Source organism: Lepeophtheirus salmonis, chromosome 5, assembly GCF_016086655.4.
Source record: "Lepeophtheirus salmonis chromosome 5, UVic_Lsal_1.4, whole genome shotgun sequence".
Lineage (NCBI taxonomy): Eukaryota > Metazoa > Arthropoda > Copepoda > Siphonostomatoida > Caligidae > Lepeophtheirus > Lepeophtheirus salmonis.
Window position 1 is genome coordinate 15,950,296 of NC_052135.2, and position 22,134 is coordinate 15,972,429.

Sequence of the window (22,134 nt, forward strand, 5' to 3'; positions counted from 1 at the left end):
GTATGTTTGAAATTTTTTTCAGAAAATTTAATTTAAAAAAAAATCCAAAACCAAGACCCTGATAGCAAAATTGAATTTTTTAATTATTATTGCAAATATTGAAGAATTGGAATTGGTATCGGAAATTTTTACTAGAATTGCATCGGAATCGTCATCAGAATTATTTTCTTTTAGAATCATTCCATCACTAATATTTATTTTATGGCCTGAATACATATATGCGATTTAAGCGCTCAGTAGCCATGTACCTTTCCTTGATTTTTTATTGCATGTTCATATGACGTAAGTTTCACATTAGAGATAATACTTAAATAAATCCAAGCGTTTAATGCACCCTGTTGTACAAACTTGATAAACCAACCATGATGGGTATGTATGTACTTTTAATAATACACAGAGGAAACATAACGACGGAAACACAGATGCGCCTTTCAATTATTTTATTAAAGGCAATTTCATTGTATGGTATTATACATTTTCCAGACGCTCATAAAAAGTCCTGATATACTTGTATATCACACTAGTAATAACCTTAAATAATTTTTTTTTTCATTACACTATCTGTCTAATATTTATAAATGTGAAAATCTTATAAATCCTCATGAGTGTAAATAAAAAAAAAGGTATTTGTTAGCAACTTTGATAATCGACATATCTACTGACAGAGATAACTTTAATAACGAAATTGTAGCTTTTTGCTTGCAAATACATTTGAATTTTCAAAGAAGGAAGCAATCATTTATAAGAGCATGCAGGTTACCTACATACTGCTTTTTAAATGTATACTCACAGTTATTTTGACCGCGTGCAGATAACTACAATGGAAAAAATTGCCCGTAGAAGATTGCCCTGGAGGAAAATTGCCGTATTTCTCATAAATTATGTTAAGCGAATTCATAATGAGTTATTTTTTATAATGAAGTTTGAACAAAATACGGGCAGTTTTCCTAGTACTGATTTTGACATTTTTCACATCTCTAATAACACGAAAGACCTGTAAGCGTAGGCTCAAGGGCGCCCACTACAAAAGGGCTAGAAGAACTGAGAAATTGCTACAGTACCAATTTTTTGTTGAGGTTTCTGGTTGGAGTGACAATGGATGACTCACAATTCGTTATTAATTGTGGTCTTCCAAGACTCCCCAACCCTCAAAAATTACGGCTCTATACTACAATGACTTAACGTATGGCCATATTTTATATTCTTCTGAAAAAATATTTATTTTATATAAATAGCCGAATATATAACATCAATATCATAACATGACTCTTTATATATATTTATTTCTATTCCATAAAAATATGACAAATAATCATCTGAACTTATGCTATGGAATTGTACTAACTTATCAGTTCTTCTACACCTTTTGTTGCTGCTGCGCTGACCCCAAGCTTACAGGTGTCCAGTTTTTAATGCAATTTGACGACATTTCTGCTAGCAGAGATCAATATGAAATTTGTTGTGCTACATTTGAATCGTCAAAGTAGGTAGACATAATTAATAAGATCACTAATATCTCATTGGACCTACTATACGCGATATCATTGAAACTAACATATTATCTTTCTATATATTATATATAAATAAAACTTTGTCTGTCTTTCTTCATGTATGAATGTATTTCAATAATACAATCATTTTTGATTTAAGAAATAACAATGTAGTCATATTAACGAAATTTTACATGTGTTTTGCATGTAGCATGGAGCACAAGGGATGTACTCTTAATAATGATCCCTGATGTATACCATCAACATACGTTTGATCTGACATTGCAGTCATAGTAATGAAATCTTGCAGCCGTTTTGCATGAGTATCGAATCATATTAAAAAAGAAAAGTTAGTATTTATGTATAGAGTTGTTTAGGAAAAGTTTGTAAAAATGAATGAAATCTCAGGCGTTTACGCCCAGTCCTATTTCATACAACTTTATACTATGAAATATGAATTCAGGACTCATTTTTAACAACAAACGTGTGTGCTAAGGCTCAGACAAGTAGGGTTCCAGAGGCTTAAGTACTCCCTGGCTCATCACGTCCTATTAATTTTTTTTTTCTCAAGCTCTTTATATTATTATTTCATTATTGGGGAGAGAACATCAATATATTGAAAAACTACATTTTAGTAGGTAATGAAAAATGATAAGTAAAAGTGATAATCTTCTATACTTTTAAGGCAAAGTTTGTATGTTTGACGATCCCTAATAACTCTGGGCAATGCTGGGTAATACCACTAGTTAATAATAAGAATAATAACAGTTGAGTAGAATTACCCATAAAGTGAAAAAATATAAAATATTGGATATTTCTCCCTCTCCTTCATGATTTTACGACGCCTATAAAATATCATCATATCTGGACAAGAGGGAAAGAATAATTCCCTATGGAAAAAAGTAATATTGACCAATTGTATGTATGTATATGTTTGTAGGAAATGGTTGCATCATGTCATTTTTCTCACAACCACATAAGTGCCTATAAATAACACGGAATATATTGAGAATAAATCTTGTACAACAATAGTATACAAGTACATTGTATGTATACATAATATAATGAACATGACAGACTTGTAAAACAACAATAACTCAAGAAACTAACAACAAACAAAGATAGTAAAAACTATAAAATCAAAGTTTTTGTTTTTTTCTTTCCACAAAAATATATATACAAGGTGTGTTCAAAAAGTAAGGTTACTTTTCAAATTTCGCGGGTAAGGTACATTAGGTATTCTAGATTTTTTTGTGTTAGTACATTCGGAAAAAAAAAAACATATACTTATTGTTTAAATCTACAAAAATATGTTTAGTTTGTGGATGAGAGGCATAATAATTAGAAGTATTTTGAGTGATTGACGATTTTTTTTTTACTCAATGCTGATTGAGGTCAAATTACTATTTTATTTCTAAAAAGTTTCTTTAATTTTTGGGGTTTCTCAATGGCAACGAGGGATTCATAATCTGAGTGAATTTAATTCATAGTCATCAGTATCGTGTCTATTTTTTACAGCGATGGATATTACTTTTGTCTGACAGAATGTCCATTGAAGAATAAATCATTATTTTCAGCTCAATTTTGTTTGTTTCAATGATGCGAGGACCATAAAGTACTCAATCCGTTGATGATGTGAGTTATGTAAGTGAAACGTTGTATTTCTGTGTTCAGCGTCTCCATGTATTTCCCTAATCTTTTCATGAACTAGTCTTGGAGTATGTGGACTTACACTTATAACATGAGAAAAATAAATTAGTTAAATAACGACAAGAACAACAAAAAAGATGAAGAAGATGAGATAGAAAGAGAAAAGATTATGGAACATTGGTTTGCCTTAAGCTTGGGGGAGCCCAACTATCAGAGTTATATTTCGGTTTTGAAATCCTAGACCTATCTGAGTAGGTTATGATTTTGTTGGAACAAAATAATTTGGTCCTTTATTAAATTGGTGAAGCCAATTATAACTGCCACACATAAGATTTCAAATTTGCGCGCAAGTTCTGTCAAATTCATACGTCATTTTTACTCAGTATTGTTTTACAATTCTTCATGGAAAGATATACACCACAACAACGTGTACAAATTGTTCAATTGTACTATGAAAATCAGCGTTCTTTGAAAGAAGTTTTTGGCAAATTATGCCCAACTTATGGTCCACATAATCGACCTTCCGAATCCAGCATTTGCAGAATAATCGAAAAATTTGAAGGGGCAGCAACTTGTCGTATGCAACAACCTGGCGCATTTTGAAGAAAGATATGGGGTTAAAGGCATACAAAATACAGCTCGTGCAAGAATTGAAGCCGCCAGACCTTCGTTTGTGTCGTGTGTTCAGTGAATGGGTTCTTGAACGTATCCAAGAAAATCCGTTTTTCCGCGCCAAATTTTGTTCAGTGATGAGGCCCATTTTTGGCCCAATGGCTACGTAAATAAGCAAAATTGCCGTATTTGAGGTGAAGAACAACCCGAATTGAATCAAGAGCATCCATTACATCCATTGAAAACAACAGTTTGTTGTGTTTTGTGGGCTGGTGGAATCATCTGCCCATATTTTTTCAAAAACGCTGCCGGCCAATACGTTACCGTCAACGGCGAACGTTATCGTACCATGGTAACATACTTTTTGGTACCTCAAATTGAAGCACATGGTCTCCACGATATTTGGTTCGAACAAGACGGTGACACTTGAACACAGCACGCGTAACAATGGACTTATTGGGACATCATTTTGGTGATCAATTAATTTCTGGGATAAATTAATTTCCGGTTTTGGCCCGGTGAATTAGCCACCAAGATCGTGTGATATCACACCTTTGTACTTTTTTCTTTGGGGCTAAGTAAAAGGGAAACTCTATGTGGATAAACCCGCCACGATTGAAGCATTGGAAGCAAATATTGAGCGAGTTATTCGTGAGACTCTGGTCACAATGTTCGAACGCGTCATCGAAAATTGGGGCGAAACAATGGACAATTTAAAGGCCAGTTGCAGCCAACATATGAAGTGGATTATTTTCTAGAAATAATTGTAAAGGATTGTTTTTTGGTTCATAATAAAGTTTTGACCATAATATAATATTTTATGTGTTTTATTTCTACAATCCAAAAACCGCTCGCTTTGAATCACCCTTTATGACCTTCTTTGATGGCAATGACAGCTTCCTGTCGTAGGTTAAGAGCAACACACGGCCTCATGATAAAGTAACATGGGGATGACGCTTTCTACAGACTTTGTTCTTCACATATTTTTTGCTTTATAGGTGTTTAAAAATTGCAATTGTGCTAGAAGTTAACCAAATTTGCTAAGAAAACCTACCTAGCTGCAGTACCAAAATTGTGTTCCACTGATTTTGACAAGGATTTCTAATTTCAAGGGCAACTGCATCACCCTAATGCTCACTCATATCCTCTTGACATGTTTATTATGTTAAAATTTCCTGCCATTTGTACAGGCTCTGAATTATTCTTTGTTCATATTTTCTATTGTCATATAAATAGTATTTTTTGATTTAATATAAAATTTCAAATTTATAATTGATGTACCTTATGCATAAATATGCCTCTTTTTTGTCTTCTTTTCTAAAAAATAAAGATTTATGTCATATATTATATTTAATAGCCGCTAGGACAGAAATATGTATATATATGCTATATATTTATATATAAGAAAATCATAAAGTGGTATCCTTTTTTGTCTCTAATATGCAAGTATAATATGTAATCTATTCTAATCTATGTCATATTTTTTTTTCTTATATGTATACTAGGGTGAGACCTGTGCCAACAGATTCTTAAATTTAGACCAATAATGCTTAAGACTTGAAACTATGGCAAACATATGGAAATATGTTACAGAAATGAGTTGGAAATTCCCTTCTAAAATAGTGCTTATATTTAGTCAAAAGAATAATATGTTAATTACTGTTGAGACTCTTTCCGAGACCGAATTCTGTTTTGGTTCAGTCTTGGGTGATTTTTTCTCGAAAAATTTGGACTGATAAATCGGCCCAGTCCATGATAAAAGACAGTTGACTTCCAATTAATCTTTTTCAAAATCTGAACAGAATTTTCGGTCGCAATCTATGGTGCGATTTTCTTCCCTGTTTTGATTTCTGAGTTTTACAAACATGACTTGTGCAATACATTTAAGTTGTGACAATGTTTACAACTTAGGGGTGCATGTAGGACGTCATAAACTCATCTATATAATCGAATTTTAAATAAGAACAATCCAGACCAATTTTTTTTTTTTAGGGGGGGGGATGGACTGATCTTGACCGAACATCTTTAAATGATTCAAATAGTTTGGTACAATAAAATAATGACCATTTCAAACAGATCCAGGATTTTCAAACAGAAACCAATACTAATATTAATATTATTTACTAAATGTAATAAAGTAAATATTGATATTTTTTTTAAACTTGCCTCCATTTTTTTTTTTTTTTTTTGTAAGAAGTGGTTGTTTTGACGAAATTATACTAATTATAATACCTTAATCTAAGATATATAAATCCCAAAAAGTATTGTTAGATACATTTAACTTATTAATACCATAAGTTTGATATTTTTAATCCAAATTTGAACACTTTCTTTTATGGAAAGGATAATTTTTTTAAATAAAAACTTTATTTTTTATTCATAAAATTTTTTACATATATTTCCTGACTACTACTTAAAAATTAGTATTAACATAACAAAGATATGCCTGAAAAAGTTTTTACAAAGGAGACTTAATTGTTGTACAAAGAAGATAAAATCATCTGTATCCAGCCCCTTGGACTACGTAATGTCATACTTTACAGTCTAAAAATTATGAAATATTCGTGGTATAAGAAGAGTTGAAATGTTTGTAATTTAAAGAAATACTTATTGCTATCTTTGGTGTAAATTGTTTAAAATACATAATAAAATCAAAAAACTTAAATATGATTACAATAGTTTTCCTGCATAAATGCTATTTTATATGTTAAAAGATACCTCTTTATAGCATTAATCTATTTTTTAAGGACTGTGGCAAAATGTTCAACACAGATATTCATGCGCTTGCTAGTTTTCTGGCACTCCAGATATTGAGAGATTTTATCACACTGAGCATTGCTGGAATTACAGAACAATTTATGTCACCTAATATTTGATTTGGTCTCTCCTTAAAAATTCAAAGTGCTCCTAAAGAAACAAAAGCTGTAAAGTTTGCCTTATTAAGCTGTAAAAGCATGATTGCAGAGAAGTTGGCAGTAGTGGAGCCTATCAGAGTAGAAGAAATCAGAGCTTTTCTGATCCCAGGTACAGCCTGATATTCTGCCTTCTCCATTAGAATTCCTAGTGCGCATCAGTCAACCGGGGCATATTAAACAACTACCACTCATTGTCAGATAAAAACTTAAAATTCTTTCGCCGTTTAATGCACAATTATAAGAAATTCTTTGAAGTGTTTACCTATTTTGTGGCTTTGTTCTGGTTATTTATCGTCGAATTTTATAGAAAAGAACTTTTTGTTCCAAATGGATTCATAACTAACATCAAAGATAGGAATTTTTTCAAATTGTTTGACTTTGGTTATTAGGGAATTAATTTTAAACTATAATGTTTAAATATATATATATATTTCTTTTTTGTATGTAACTTCTCTAAATAAATAGTCATGTCTGGCGTGCCATTTTAGAATTTTGACTATATTTCAAAAAATATATATTTATCATGTTTGAACAATTTTTATAATTATCATAAACAATAGTTCAAACATATTAAATATTCATTCATATGTACTTCATATTTAAAATAGTTTTATTAGCTATGTATAAAATTCTACACTTTGGTCTTACATAGTTGCCCCCAAAAAAAAGAAATTATAGTTTTTGTCACTTTTTTCTTTAGTTCATTGAGTTTTTACTTAAGATAAATTATACATATGTGTTGTTCATCATACCCATAAAAGGAACAAAAAAAAGTTAAGTATTTGGGGCAAATTTGGGACATCATCCACACCCTAATGTAGACATATATTTACATATAATATGAAGTATACAAATATTGAAATAAAATGGCATAGCATATTTCTATGAAGGAAACAAGTTCGATATGAGTTTTAAGTTCTTTTGATGTACAAGGAGAAATAATTGTTATAGTAAAAAACAACTAAAAACTTTAAGTACAAAGAACTTGAAGAATTTCCTTAGTAGGTGGTGATGATTGAAGAAAAATTAATAAATTAAACTTGGAAAAAAAAAATAATGGGTATGAAAATAGAAAGAACTAAAAATTAATTACAAGTTTTATGTATGTTCTAACATTTCAAAGTAAGATTATGATTGTTATTAGATGTACAGTTGTAAAAAAATATGATCTTAACGCGAGTGAGATTTTTTCTATTGTTCCTTTAATTGGCTAGATGGAGTTTCACGGATTATGTATAAGTGATGGTATTACATTTACTCCATCTAACATAAGGAATCTTATGTGACGTCCATATACGTCATGTATATTTCTTTCATTAGGAATGACCGGGGCGCGAACCTACACACATTGAGCTCAAGAGAGTAGGGTTGAGGATTGACATTGTAGAAATTTCTGGCTTTACCTATGCTAGATAAGGAGTAGAATTCGCGTTAATTTTCTTCCTCTCACGGCTGATTGCAGCTAATCTAATAAAGCGTCATGACTGCTAAAGTGCTTTCTCTCCTCTAAAATATTTTTGCTCATTGTCAGGGGACCGCGTTAGTTTTCGTTTAAATTACCACTTTAAAAAATAGCATGAGAGGTCTTAAACTTTACCAAAGTGATTGTTTCAAGCAGAAAGTGTCTTTGTAGAGGGAGGTGAAGATATTTACCCGAAAATCTAACGTATTTATGTATTGGATAATTATTTGAATTTTTTTTTTTTTGTCACTCTCTTAATTATTATTGTTTCATTATTTACAGATCGTACGTGCATATCCAATGAATTCACATGTGACAACAGCAAATGCATTCAAAATCGTTGGGTTTGTGATCAAGAGGATGATTGTGGAGACGGAAGTGACGAAAAGTCGTGTCCGGATATGAGTTGTAATGCGGATAACGAGTTTTCATGTGGAGATGGATATTGCATAAAAAAGTATTGGAGATGTGATGGGGATGTGGATTGTCCCGATGCATCCGATGAGCGGGTAAGGGAGTATTTTAATACAGATATTCAATTCATTGATGTATATATTGTGGGTACAGAGCAAATGAGCGGCAAGTCACTCTTTGTAAAAAAAAATATATATATATTTTTCTATTGTCTTAAACCCACATTTATCTTTGTTATTTAAGCTGAAAGAACACAAAAATAACCATAAAAAAAGAACATTTATTTCATTCAATTTTCCTTATAAGAAACATTTTTTAGAAAATTTTACTCAAGATAAAGCAAATAAATAATTTATCTTTCAAATGCTGCGATATTTCAAACAATTCTGATTAAATTTGATTGTCAAATATACGGTTCTTTCATATTGAAATGTGGCTCTGAATCGTTATTATACTTTTAAATCAGGGGTTTTTTAAAGGCTCTAATCGTCAAACTTATGTTTGTATAAGGTTTTAATTGAAATTTTTGTGTTTTGTATCTTATATAATTATAATAAATGCGGGTCTCAGACCAAGGTCATTATTCTAAGATCTGAATTGAATTATATAGTGTAATTGATAATTTTCCAGATTTGACAATTATTTTAGTGAAATATGTTGTTGTGATATATTTTGTAACATCAACGTTAGTTATGAATATTTAGATTACTTAAACTTGTTAGATTTTGGTTCCAGGCCCACAATAATATTTTTTTAAAGAGAGAAACAGAAGTTGAATCAAAAGTTGTATAGGCAAATAATTATTAGTTTGGATAAAAGTATACATTTTAATTTATATAAGAGATTGTGAGTAATGTAATGAGACCCCCTTCTGAACTAAGTAAATAGTATTCGTAATTATGTATATGAATAATTTTTTAATGTTCAATTTCACAGTCCATAGTTGCTTATCAATACTCATATAACGCACTAAATTCTCGGTTAATTATAGAACAATTAAAACTAATTATATATTTGGGATCAGCACATCAACTATTGTTAGAATTAAATATGGAATTTAAAAGATTTTAAAGAAAGTAAAATTTTGTTGATTTGTTCTTCTATAAAATATTCTGACATACTATATGGGAGGATAGTTCCTGAAGCTTATTCATAATAAACCTATTCCAACAAAATCGGTTAATACTGTGTACTTGGTAAAATTGTGGAGTTGATTTTTAATCAATCTGAAGTACTTTAGGGTTAATATTTGAAAATACAAGGTTGTGTTATTAAAAGTAAGGACTATTCCGTTTAATAAACATTTTCAAAAATCAATAGTTGTGAGCATCGAGGGAAAAAGGCAAAGTGTGTCTGATTTGCTCCACGCCCAAGCGAGTGTTGAGGATATCATGGAGGGCGTAGGTTGCTCCTGGAGTCTTCTTTACAAGATTAAAAAAATTGTGGCTTAAGGTCAAAAACTTAAGAGGGTCCTATGGCAGCAGTAGACGCAGCAAATCGCCGTGGACACTGCAATCGCCAGAAGTCCAGCTAAGTCGATGAGGCAGCATACCTAGGTTATCAATGTCTGTGAAGGATTTGGGGAAGGCTTCTAATGTGCCACTACATCGGCAACTGTTTTGAAAAGCAACCAAGACTCACCGGGTCAAGAGACCAGAAATTGTGTGCTTGGTTAGAATCTATACCTTGGTTTGGCCACCATCCTCCCCCAGACTGTTCCATCCTCGACTACGGCATTAGGGACGTATCGATAAGAGAGCTTTTGCTACCCTTCATCGAAATTTGGATGAACTTAATGCCTCTGCTGATTAGCAGTGGGCGGCAATATTCGACACCTTCATCAAGATGTGCTATGGCGCACTTTAGGCTCAGGTTGGAGGCCATGGTGGTAGCCCAAGGAGATCATTTTGAAAAATAGAAAGATATATCAAGAAAGAATTTTATGGAAATGCCTAAATGTGTTACTTCTTTTCATTTTTGCAAAAGTTTACGATAATTGATCGTTATCAGAAATCCATGATTTTACCTCGCACGGTGTATTTATTTGTGAATATATTTTTGAAAATTATGCAAATCCGGAATGCATATTTCTTTGTACATATGTCAAGATGGTGTTTGTAAGTACGTATGATGCGTCATTATCAAAACAATCTATAACAAAAATCAAGAAAATGAGCAAATCCTAATTTATACTTTACATCTACATACATACAAGCCATTATTTCATTAATATATTATGGTCCATTTTAGACTTTCCATTGAATTTTCTTTGGATTACTTGAAATACCCAAGAATTGTAGTTCATATTGAAAGCCTTGACTTGATTTAAGAGACTTATATTTGCCACAAAATGGCTTCAAAAAAAATCAATTTTTCATTTTTTTATTGTGTCGATCAATTAGGTTTACTGTAAGTGCAATTTGTGACACTCCCAATAGGTTAATAGAAATTGAGGATAATCCTTTGTCAAAGATTATAATTTTAATCATTTACACTCAATTTTGAGAAAAATCATTCTAGCTTGCTTTTCTGTTGACGGGTCACATATGTAATATAAAAAGTTTGTAGGAATTATTTCATTGCAAGTCATCATATTAATTAGGTATTAGTTCTTTATCTATGTATGTACGTACACATATTTTTGCTCTAATTTATTTTTACATTTCCTAACATTAAATATCTGCTACTTTTTTTTTTTTTTAAATATGTATATATATATTATTAATGAAAAAAGATGATAAAAGTTGACTAGTCCCTTTCAGATAAGAAAAGTTTTTTAAATTCTTTTTTTGGTAAAAAATAAAAGGTTCATTTGGTAAATGAGAAAGAAAATTATATTTGGTAGGTTTATATTACATGATACATATAATCATACACAGTAAACGTCCTTTGAAACATGCATAAACATGTCCACAAGATGATTCAAGGATCAAAAAGGGTTTTAGTCTAAGGCCTTTCTTTCCCCAACATTTACTTAATCTTTACACCTAACTACTTATTACCTTATAAAAATATGTCTAGATGAACAACATATTTACATAGGTATATATATATATATATACCTACGTAATCTACATACATAGACAAAATTAACCATAAATTATGAAAAGTAAATTACAAAATCATCTGGCTCTGTGAGTCTGCTTTTTCATGAAAAATATATTACATTCTTAATACTAACTATGTTCATATTATATGAATAATATATTTGATTATTCTTGAGCCTGTAGAGTTGCCCTTATCTTTTACATATGAGTGTACTTGCTCATACATACTAGGGATGTGTTTTTAGTAATGATTATTTTTCGAACCGAGTAGATACGGTTAATTGTAGTTCAGAATTGAGTAGAGCAAGTGATTTTAATAAATTTGGAAATAAATAATGCACATTAGTTACGTATGAGTAAAGAAGGGATCTGTGTAAAGAAAAAAATAAATATAGCGATTGGAAAAATGAAAAATGGTTGACGCATGTGCTCGTTCTTCTTTTTTGTTCATTATTTAATAGGTGGTGAGGGTGATAACATTTCCCTCTAAAAGTAGAGTTATCGCCTATCTTTGGTGTAAATTGATAAAAGTGCATAATGAAGTAAATATGTATGGATTTATAAATAATTATTATATTTTCCCAGTACTAATGCTATTTTAAATATAGATGGTTCTCCTTTTTATACCACTAATTTATTTTTCTCCACCCAAAATCATATAATAGGCAGCTGATATTAAGAATGGTTGTAATTCAGTAATACCATATATATGTCTTTCTTTCGCGAATATCGTTATTTTTTTTTTTTAAATATCACCTGAAAGTATTTCATATCAATTATTCACTTCTATCTGAAAAACTCTAACGTATCAGAGAGCCAGGATCACTCTATCTTATAGTGGTTTATGTCAGCAGACATGTTGTCTCTCAATGTACCTATATTGAGAGACATTGTCTCTGGCTTGGTTTTTATGTGCATCTCAATTTAGCCCATATTCACATCCCTAGTAATGATATAAGCGCCGAAACAGGGAAGAGCCTAAGAAATCAATGAGCCTCTCGCTTTTTGAAAGACATTAATAATAAAAAGTAATGATCCTGTCATTGTGATTTTTGTGAAATTGTCCATTTCTCCAACATTTAAATTGGTCCAGACCTCTAAAGGGATACTAAAACGCACTGGGAGACCACAAATCTAATATGTGATCTAATATGATTTTTAAGTCACATGATGACGTCATATAAACTATACACTACTTTGTTTGCTCAGCTATTGGTAATATAATTACTCATGCAAAAAGAGCAATGCACGAAATGTCTAGTCAAAAGTGACTACTGATACATGACTAATACTCGATTTATAATTAAGTACTAATTAATAAATGACGATTCGAATATATTTCGTTAAATTTTAATAAGTAATTCCCCGCAGGTTTTTCTGTTTTTGTGGATAATACATATATTAATACACTCAGGTTTTGGATATAGATATTATACAGACCCATCCCTAACATATAAAGATATATTTTAAGGAACTCTTTAATTACGAACGATACACCAGTGCATCAATTTATGTAGAAAGGCCTTGAGCTTTTCTAGATGCAATTTTTTATCTAAAATACACATTTCTTAATTTTCTTCAAAACAATAATGAAAATTTTAAAACAAAATGGTTGGACCTTTTAATATTTTATCTGATAAAATATTTGAAATAAATGTCATTATTATTGTATTTCCAATAATTTTATTAGTTTAACGTCAAATATTTTAAGGAGTAGTACCAAATGTAATAACTATTTTGTCTATTAGAAAAAATGAATTTATTAATAATATCTTTTTGGTTATTATCTATATATTTTCTTAAATTAAGGAAAACCTCTATAATATTAATTTTTGTGTTTACAATAATATTATTTACCTGTCATGTGAACAATCCTTTATAGGGATAAGGTCCCATTTTCACAACAAATATGTACTTGCATTTTTTTTTTTTTTTTTTTTTTTTTTTTTTTAAATTTTTTTTCAATAAAAACATGTTGTAGCGTACAAATTTTAATAAATCTAATTTAGACTTGAATTAGGTCTAATTAAAGAATAATGGCAAATTATTCTTCTGTATGAAGGATCCTAAAAGTTTGACTTGTCTGATAATTCAAGTGTGAATTAGATTTTTAATTGTAATTAAAATATAATTTCAATTTCTTATAACAAATTATACTGATTAACGCACAAATTGCATTTAAAATAACTTAAATTGATTGTCACTATAAAATAAATAGAAATTGATTTATTATAAGTAAAGGTTATTATTCAATATAAGTCTCTTAAGACAAATAAAAGTTCTAAACAGGAGAGGATCTTGAGTGTCATAAAATTATTCCACAAATTTGAATAATAAGTATAACATTAACTCATATACACTGGCAAGATAAAGTTTTGAAAAAAACGGAAGTTCATTATTTTTCCAATTACTTGTGACTTTATCATCAGGTAACACAGTTCATGGAAATGAAGAAAAATTAAAATTCAATATGGGTATAAACATTTATTTGTAAAAATATCAAAATATTTTTGTTAAAATTTTTGCTTCATCAAAAAATCCTCCCATTGCCGCTATAACTTCTTTACGGACTTTTGGCATTCTTGCTGTTAGTTTTTCAAGATAGGTAGGTGGGATATCATTCCAAGCATTCTTCAAAATGTTCCATTTACATGTGGGGCACTTTTCCCGAACTTTTCTGTCTAAGTGTTCCCACAATAGCTCTATTGGGTTCAAATCAGGGACTGAGTTGGCTATTGCATAAAAAATAAGATGGTAGGGGTTTTTTTCTCTTCCAAGAAGTTTTTGGAGAGCTTGGATCTATGTTTTGGGTCTTGTTGAAAAACAAACTTCCTTCCAATTAATCTCTGTCTAGAAGGAATAGCTTGCGTCTTTAGGATAGAATGATTACCATTCTTAAGGAGTTAAATACCAATCGTTCAGAGAGAAACATTAAATATGAAAAAAAGCCTTCCCAAAACAGCTAGATTTTTACTGACAAATAATTAAAAAATATTTTATGGATATATTTTTTTCATAAAAATTTTCATCGGGTTAAAGTAAAAAAATATTCATGAAAATGACGGAAAAAAAAAAAATTCCAAACTTTTTCTTGCCAGTGTATCTCTAAGAAATATTGGCCTATATATATATATATGAAGAAACAAATATATTGGGGTTTTCTCCTTTCCTTTATTTTTGTACAAGATGGATTTTATGTGTGCAAGTACCACATATATGATAAACAGTAATAAACTTCTTGATCAATTCATATTTTCCTTTCATCTAATTGATTATGTGTGAGGTGCATTCTGGATGGTTATTTAATGTAATTACAAACCTTTGAGCTTATAAAACTCTACGTACAACAGATAATAATTTATTTAGTTCTTACTACATTCCCAATTTGAACACCATTTTTTATATTTGTATACATTTCTTTCTCCCTTTTCATGGGAAAGCCAATTTTTTAAATTTATTAATTTTTTCATGTCTTGAGAAAAATAAAATCTCATAAATTATTGTTTATTATACCATTATTGCTCAACATATTTTTAAATATTTATGATAAATTAATTGGAATCTTTTGTTAAAAATTGTCCTGACATTAATATAGGCATAATTATTTATAGGTGTTCAAAGCATTAGAGTAGTTATTCAAGGTTCTGCGTAGTTATAATAAAGTTAATCAACTAATGTACTTTATAAACAACGTCATTAAACATTCTCAAGAAATGAAATACATTCGTGTAAAATTAGCAGACCCCCTTGAAAAAAAAAAAAAAAAAAAAAGAATACGTGTAGGGGCTTTACAGTGATGAAAAGGTTCGAAATCTGTTGGTTTAATTTGACACACATAAATCAGAAGTAGATATATATTAAGTTTTATCAGTTTAGTCATTTATTTTTTGAATTTTTGAAAATCTAAAAAAGTAGTAGCTCAATTGGAGTCAAAATGATGGAATTCAGTCGAGTTCAATTTTTTTTAGAGTTTCCACATGATATGTAATCTATTTTTTTATACATCAACTCTTCTTTGATTAAGAAATGAGCAGCTGTAGTTTGAGAGTAATGGTAGAAATTTGACTTATTAAAACTCGAAGATTTGGAGTTTTGATTATTATTAGACTTCAACTAAATCAAATATTTCCGGCGAGATCTTGTAATTTTCAGATAATTGTCTGTGGGGTAAAGATAAGATGTTTTTTTTTAGTGCGAGTAATTCTCAAATCTAACACAATTACCGAGTGGTTCGTTAAAATCGGAACACTTTCATATATAAACTTCAACATGATATAATTCATTAATGAATGATATAATTTCAACAAAAATAGTTCTATAAATAGCTGTGTGTCGGAGCTCTTTTAATCATTAATTAATTAAATGTGTAGTGTAGGAGGGGTTTGCCATCAGGGCTCCAAGAGAGGGGGGAGCAAAAATGTTCAAAAGAGTTCAAAATAACCTTGCTGCGGAGGAGATGGGTTTCTTTCATTGCTAGTGGCAAAAGTGGCCTCTCCACCCTCATTCAAAAAGCTTTTTCCGAATGATTTTTTAATAGTTCTCTGGACATTCTGGAGTTGACCAAGGATTGGAGTGCCCCAATTGAAATTCGTCGATTATGTTCAAGTGTCTTTCTCTCGACTTGTACATAAGCTAGAAAGCTTAAGTTTGTTTTGTTCTGTAGCTATTTGTTTAGGCTTTAATATATCAAAATATGAATTAATTTCAATCACTTAACCTTCATTAGTTAATGAATTGTTAAGTGTTCAGATTTCAAGAGATCAGCCGGTAGGTTATTAATTGATCAAAAAAATAAAAGCCTGTACATCTTTCAAGATATAGATATTTGGACCTCAGGCATAGAGCCCTTGCATTGAATTATACGTTTCTTTTATTAATTTAATAGTACGGTTATTTAAAAAAATGAATAGTAAGTTTTGGGATGGATTTGGTAAGTCTGCAGCTTGTTCACAGCTTTATACTTATTTAGTAAAAATTTTATTGAGTTATTACAGTTTGTATTTGTGAATAAGCATGATACGTTATGTAGCTATACTTAGTATTTTTGTTTAAAGTGCGTCATAAAAAATTACAAAACAATGAAAAATTTGTTGCACAAAACGGTTTTAAAAAGTGCTTTGGTTCTCCAATTGGTAGATACATGTTCGTATAGGAACATATTTAATAATACATTAATGCAAATTCCCGTAGTATAAATAATCAGTACAATTATTACATAAAGAGGAAAAATATATGAAGAATGTTTCTAGTCCTAATAATGTTATAATATGATAGAAGGATGTCTGTTGGATTAGACAATACAAAATAGCGTTCTTTGATGTCTTTCATGTAGTGGTTCATACAAGAGACTCTAGAGAAAGAGGCGTCAGACATAACCTATCATTTGAAAAAAAAATCACCTTGAATTCTGATAGGCTTAAAATTTTTAAATTTGGCTATGTTTTCTTCCTTTCTCTCGTGTATTCGTTCGGGATGGGATTTTTGTAGATAAATATTACATTTTAATTCTACAACATGTTCCATCACTAGTCATTTTTTGATTAGAGGTATGTTAATGAGTGAACATATTTAAGAAACATGTATATTTATTTATTATCATTTCAAATGGCATGGCGCCTCTTTCTTTAAGAGTCTCTTTAGTTAATACCAGTCCTGTTTGACTATTTAAAAGAGATGGGATCTAACAATTTAGGTATATTTTTATCCTTAGCTTCTCTTCCAATACTTTTTTTTAATGTCTTTTATTACTTCACTTTGCCTTTATAGAATAAGAGGTCATAAAATAATGTGATCCTGCATTAATACAAACTGTTACAACTCGTTGTTGTTTTTTCTCTCTCTTTTTCTGTATTTAATACTTCGTTTGATATCATAAATTATTATAATCTTTTTCTTTTACAATTTTTTTTAACGTAGGACTGTCCCGAAATCAGTTCCAGTGGTAATTTCAGTGATGAGAACATTATTGTTAAATGTAAGGACACAGAGTTTCAATGTTTGAGTCGTAATCACTGCATACATCGAACCTGGCTCTGCGACAAGGACACAGATTGTCCAGACGGCTCTGACGAATCTGTTCAACAATGTGGTACACGGAACAAATGTCGAACTGATCAATTTAAATGTGTTAATGGGGACTGTATACCTGGGCATTTACAGTGCTCAGGAGCGCCTGAATGCATTGACAATTCGGATGAGGAGAACTGCAGTGAGTTTTTTGAGATTATTTTAGATACTTTTAATGTGTTATGTATGTATTATTTGCCTACTAGACTTTGCGAATGGAGAGTCCTCCCTTGGATGTGATGCAGATAAAGAATTTGACTGTGTAGGTGATGGTCGAATGTGTGTCCCCTTGGAACAGGTATGTGATAAAATGAATAATTGTGGAAACTGGGCGGATGAGTCACATGAGAAGTGTAATATCAACGAATGTAAAACCAATAATGGAGGATGTGATCAGGTAATCATAAATGTTTGAGAAGTTGTAAACTTTTTGAAAAGAAATTCTACACTTTTCCAAAAGTTATTAGGTTTCAATATCTAGTTGTGTAGATATCACTTTTTTCCAACTGGTAATTTGAGGCACACTCCAAGGAGTAAATTTAATACTTTCTTAGTTAATTTACTACAATATCAAATTTATGACTATGACAAGTCAACATAAACACAAAGTTGAGATAAAAAAGAAGAAATTGAAGAAAAAATGTTTAATTTTTCTAACTATTTTACTTCATCATAAAGAATCATGTAATTTTTTATCGGTCATTTTGAACCCTTATATCTGCAAACTATTTTTTGCTAATATGGGCTAATTATATGTTTGGCATCGAGCTTTCTCATGGTTCTCATCATTAAAAATTTAACAAATTAATGTTTCTATGTTAAACCTTGCATATGTAATTATGGTTACACGTAATAAGGCAGTAAAAAACCGAGGCTTCAACTCTTCGAATAAAAAAGTTAACAATAAAATTTAAGGAAAATAACTGAATCGATTACTCTAAGTTACAAATCGATATTCACGAAATCAATTACAGCATGTTTTTTGTTGACAAGTCACATATATATGTATAAAGGGCCGTTTGCGGGGGTTGGACTGGAGGAGTAGTGCCCCCCAAAAAAAAAAAAAAAAAAGTAATAGTCATGAATTTTTTCTTTTCATTAGAAAATATAATATTATAATTTTTTTTCAAAACATTTGATGTTTCGTTCAATTTTTTAATTTTTTTCAAAAACAATTTATTTTCTATGAATTTTTGAAATTTTCTCTACAAAAATTTTTTTTTTTTTTTCCAAAATTTCATATAAGAAATTTAAATTAATAAATTTTTCTCAAAATAATTTAATGTTTTGAGAACAGCTTGGGATTTTTGAATTTTTTCAAAAAAAGTTAAATTTAATGAATTTTTTCAAAAAGGTTTCAATTTAATAAATTTTTTCAAAAAAGGTAAAATTTAATAAATTTTTCCAAAAAAAATAATTTGTTGTGAATAGTTGAGGATTTTTGAAAAAATATATGGAAAAATAAATATTTTAAATTTTTTTCTACAAAATTTTAATTTAAAAAAATCCGAAAACCAAATCGCCCCCCAAAAAAATATATATAATATTACGAACGCCCCTGGTGAATACAGCTTTAAAGGAAATTGAAATTTGTCAAAGTAATTTAAAGCTTCTTTGTTTTTTCTTAGAAATTGTTTTGAAAACTCATTATGTTTATAAGAAGCAAGGGGAAAATATACATTTGATAATAATATATACGTTATAATTTATTTTTTTTGTATTACAGACGTGTATAGACTTACCAATTGGATACAAATGTGGTTGCAAATCCGGATATCATCTAACTTCAAATCATACATGTGAAGGTAATTACATACATTTTATACCTTTTTGTGAGAGTTAGTAACGCATAGTCGCTTTTAGCGTTGAAACTCGGTGCAAGATCAAATTGTTTTTTCGGTTCGGTCTCGACCAAATATTAAATAAGACCGTAAAACCTTTCCTTTGAACCGATCATGACTGAACTTTTTAAAAATAGCAAATGAATCAATAATTTAAATAATGAGAGCAATAAAATAATTAGTTGCTATTCAATATCTGAAAGAAAAATTGATTTTTTTATCAATAAAGTAAAATTTGTACATTTGTGAGTAATTTTTTTATTCTCACATATAATTTGTAAAAAAAAAATAAATGTGTCTTACAACTGTGCTCATTATCCCATAGTATAAATGTATGTAGAATATTATATCTAATAATGTGTTATTATGGATATGCACTTTTAGAAATTTACAATGCGGTTATGGATACGAATATTTATCAAATCCAAGTAATCCACTAGTTTCAGCAGCCAAGGTCAAAAGGAACTATAGTCAATGGAAAACCAAGGGGGTTGGTTGTGCTTACACGCCGTCTCTATCCCATGATAGAATGATAAAATAAAAGTTAATTAAGTTTATCAAACTGCAGATGCAAATGTGGCTGTATTGCCAATCGTAAATACGAACATTCGATTCATCATTAAATATATATTTTTTTAAATATGCCTTTATTTGGTCAGATGGAGTTGCAATGAATTAGCATAAGTAAATATTATAGTATTACAATTACTCCATCTGACCTTGGAACTGTATTTGTAAGTCCATATAAATTAAGTATATTTCCTTATCTAGGAAGGGGCGAAAATAATTTTTCCCTTGCGTGTTGTCCACTGAGCTTTTTTTTTTAGACAAATATTTGGTACAACCAGGATCCAAGACCTTAAACCTAAGTATTATCATTTTGAAATCCGAGACCAATTTTTTTGTTCTCAATCTATGGATCGATTCTCTTCTTTGCCCTAATTTTTGAGTTCAACAAATATGACTTATATTTAACTTTATTTGACATTTTTGTGTGTCAATGTTCACAATTTTTGAAACACAATTGATGTCCTTAGCAATTCATTAATGTAATCGGTCTTGACCGAATATTAAATGAGACCGTTCCAAACGGATTTTTTTCTTTGAGACCGGTCCAGACCGAATTACTTTGAAGGACCAAATTAGTTTCATCCTTTAAAAATCACAAGGGTCCCAAATTGGTCTAGGATCTTCCTTCCGAAACCTAACACCACTAAACTTGTATATAAATTTTTTTAAATCGAAATTACTGCTCTAAATATGTCTAGAACGCCTATAATTCAATCTTCTCATACAATTGATTCATTTTGGATATGATGTAATTAAAAGACTGATAGGATATAGAATAACGTAAAAAATTTTTTCAGAAGGATATGGAAAAATGTTTTTACTGAAGTTTTCCTACTAAAAATTGATTTTCCTTTATCTATTGTAACTATACACATCTCTATAATATTTAGTATTTTTGCTGTTCTTTCATCAAGTATTAAAAAGAAAACAACGCTTTCTCTATATATAGATACATTTAAAGATAATACATTAATATATATATATAAAACCCTTTTATTGCCATTATATACATAGGTACATTCATATGAGTATATACTTTGTAGATATATTTATAAGATACTATCAATAAGTAAAAAGGCTGCCGAGATCTAATACTGTATATTTTTTCCAACATTTGACTATTTATTATTATTTTAATAATAATATTCCCTCACTTATATGTCGAGATGTAAATAAAAGCCTTGACTAATTATTTTTGTTGGCAAACTGTGGAATTTATTTTTTTGGTTTTTAATGCTATCATTTTTTTTATTCTCGATACCTATGACTAAAGCATAAAAGCAAATTAATGAAGTGCCCCTCTTGTTTTGAGTAGATACTTGGTCGTAGATGGATATTTTCCCTCGCGCAAGCGTTGTTTTCATGATGTCACAGATGACGTAACAATATCGTTTTTTTTTGTTATTTTTCCATATCCAACTTTTTCTTCCCTTCCCTTTCCACCCTTCCTCATTTAGTTAACCCTCTATTAGCGAACATCATATTTTGAAGATAATTGGGGTTAACGTTAACGGAAATATTAATCAAATTTTATTTCTTGATACATATTTGACATAAACTTAAAATTACTCTAATTAATCATAATAACATAAGCTATGGTCATCATCCACATATAATCTGTGTTTATTATTGTTGAAGTATTATGATTTCCTTTTGATAAAAAACTTATAGGAAATCGCTAATTACTTTTAACTATTTTTTTGTACTAAAAATGTAGTCATTAACTTTGATGACTTGGGTGTGATATATGGGATAAAAGCTGATATTACATTTGTTGCTACCAATAGAAAAAAGAGAAATAGACAAAAAGACTGAGAAGCAAATAAATTAATCAAATTACCCAAACTTGGATTAAAAATTGCAAAAATTATAAATAGTTCAAAGGAAATACATTTTTGTAGCAAAAAAAGTTGCATTCATTTTTAAATATGTTTCAAGAACATATTAATGCTGCTTCCAGCATTAAAATATATTATAAACAATTTTATCAAAATTGGTATGCATAAAATCCCATTTCACTAACAAAGGATTAAAAGGGTGAATTCATGGTTTCTACTTGGTAAGATA

At 29.8% G+C, this 22,134-nt stretch overlaps 1 protein-coding gene across 12 annotated transcripts in view; it reads left to right on the plus strand.

Moving 5' to 3' along the window:
- LpR1 (Lipophorin receptor 1) overlaps positions 1-22,134 on the plus strand; it is a 117,666-nt gene that overhangs the window by 72,451 nt on the left and 23,081 nt on the right. For all 12 annotated transcript variants that reach the window (XR_011780025.1, XR_011780026.1, XM_040712144.2 and 9 more), the window contains 4 exons: positions 8,412-8,638; positions 17,507-17,798; positions 17,863-18,053; positions 19,383-19,461. Coding sequence is in view for 10 of the 12 variants with exons in the window: in XM_040712144.2 (XP_040568078.1) it covers positions 8,412-8,638; positions 17,507-17,798; positions 17,863-18,053; positions 19,383-19,461 (789 nt within the window). In the remaining 2 variants the exon portion in view is untranslated. The remainder of the gene's footprint in view (positions 1-8,411; positions 8,639-17,506; positions 17,799-17,862; positions 18,054-19,382; positions 19,462-22,134) is intronic.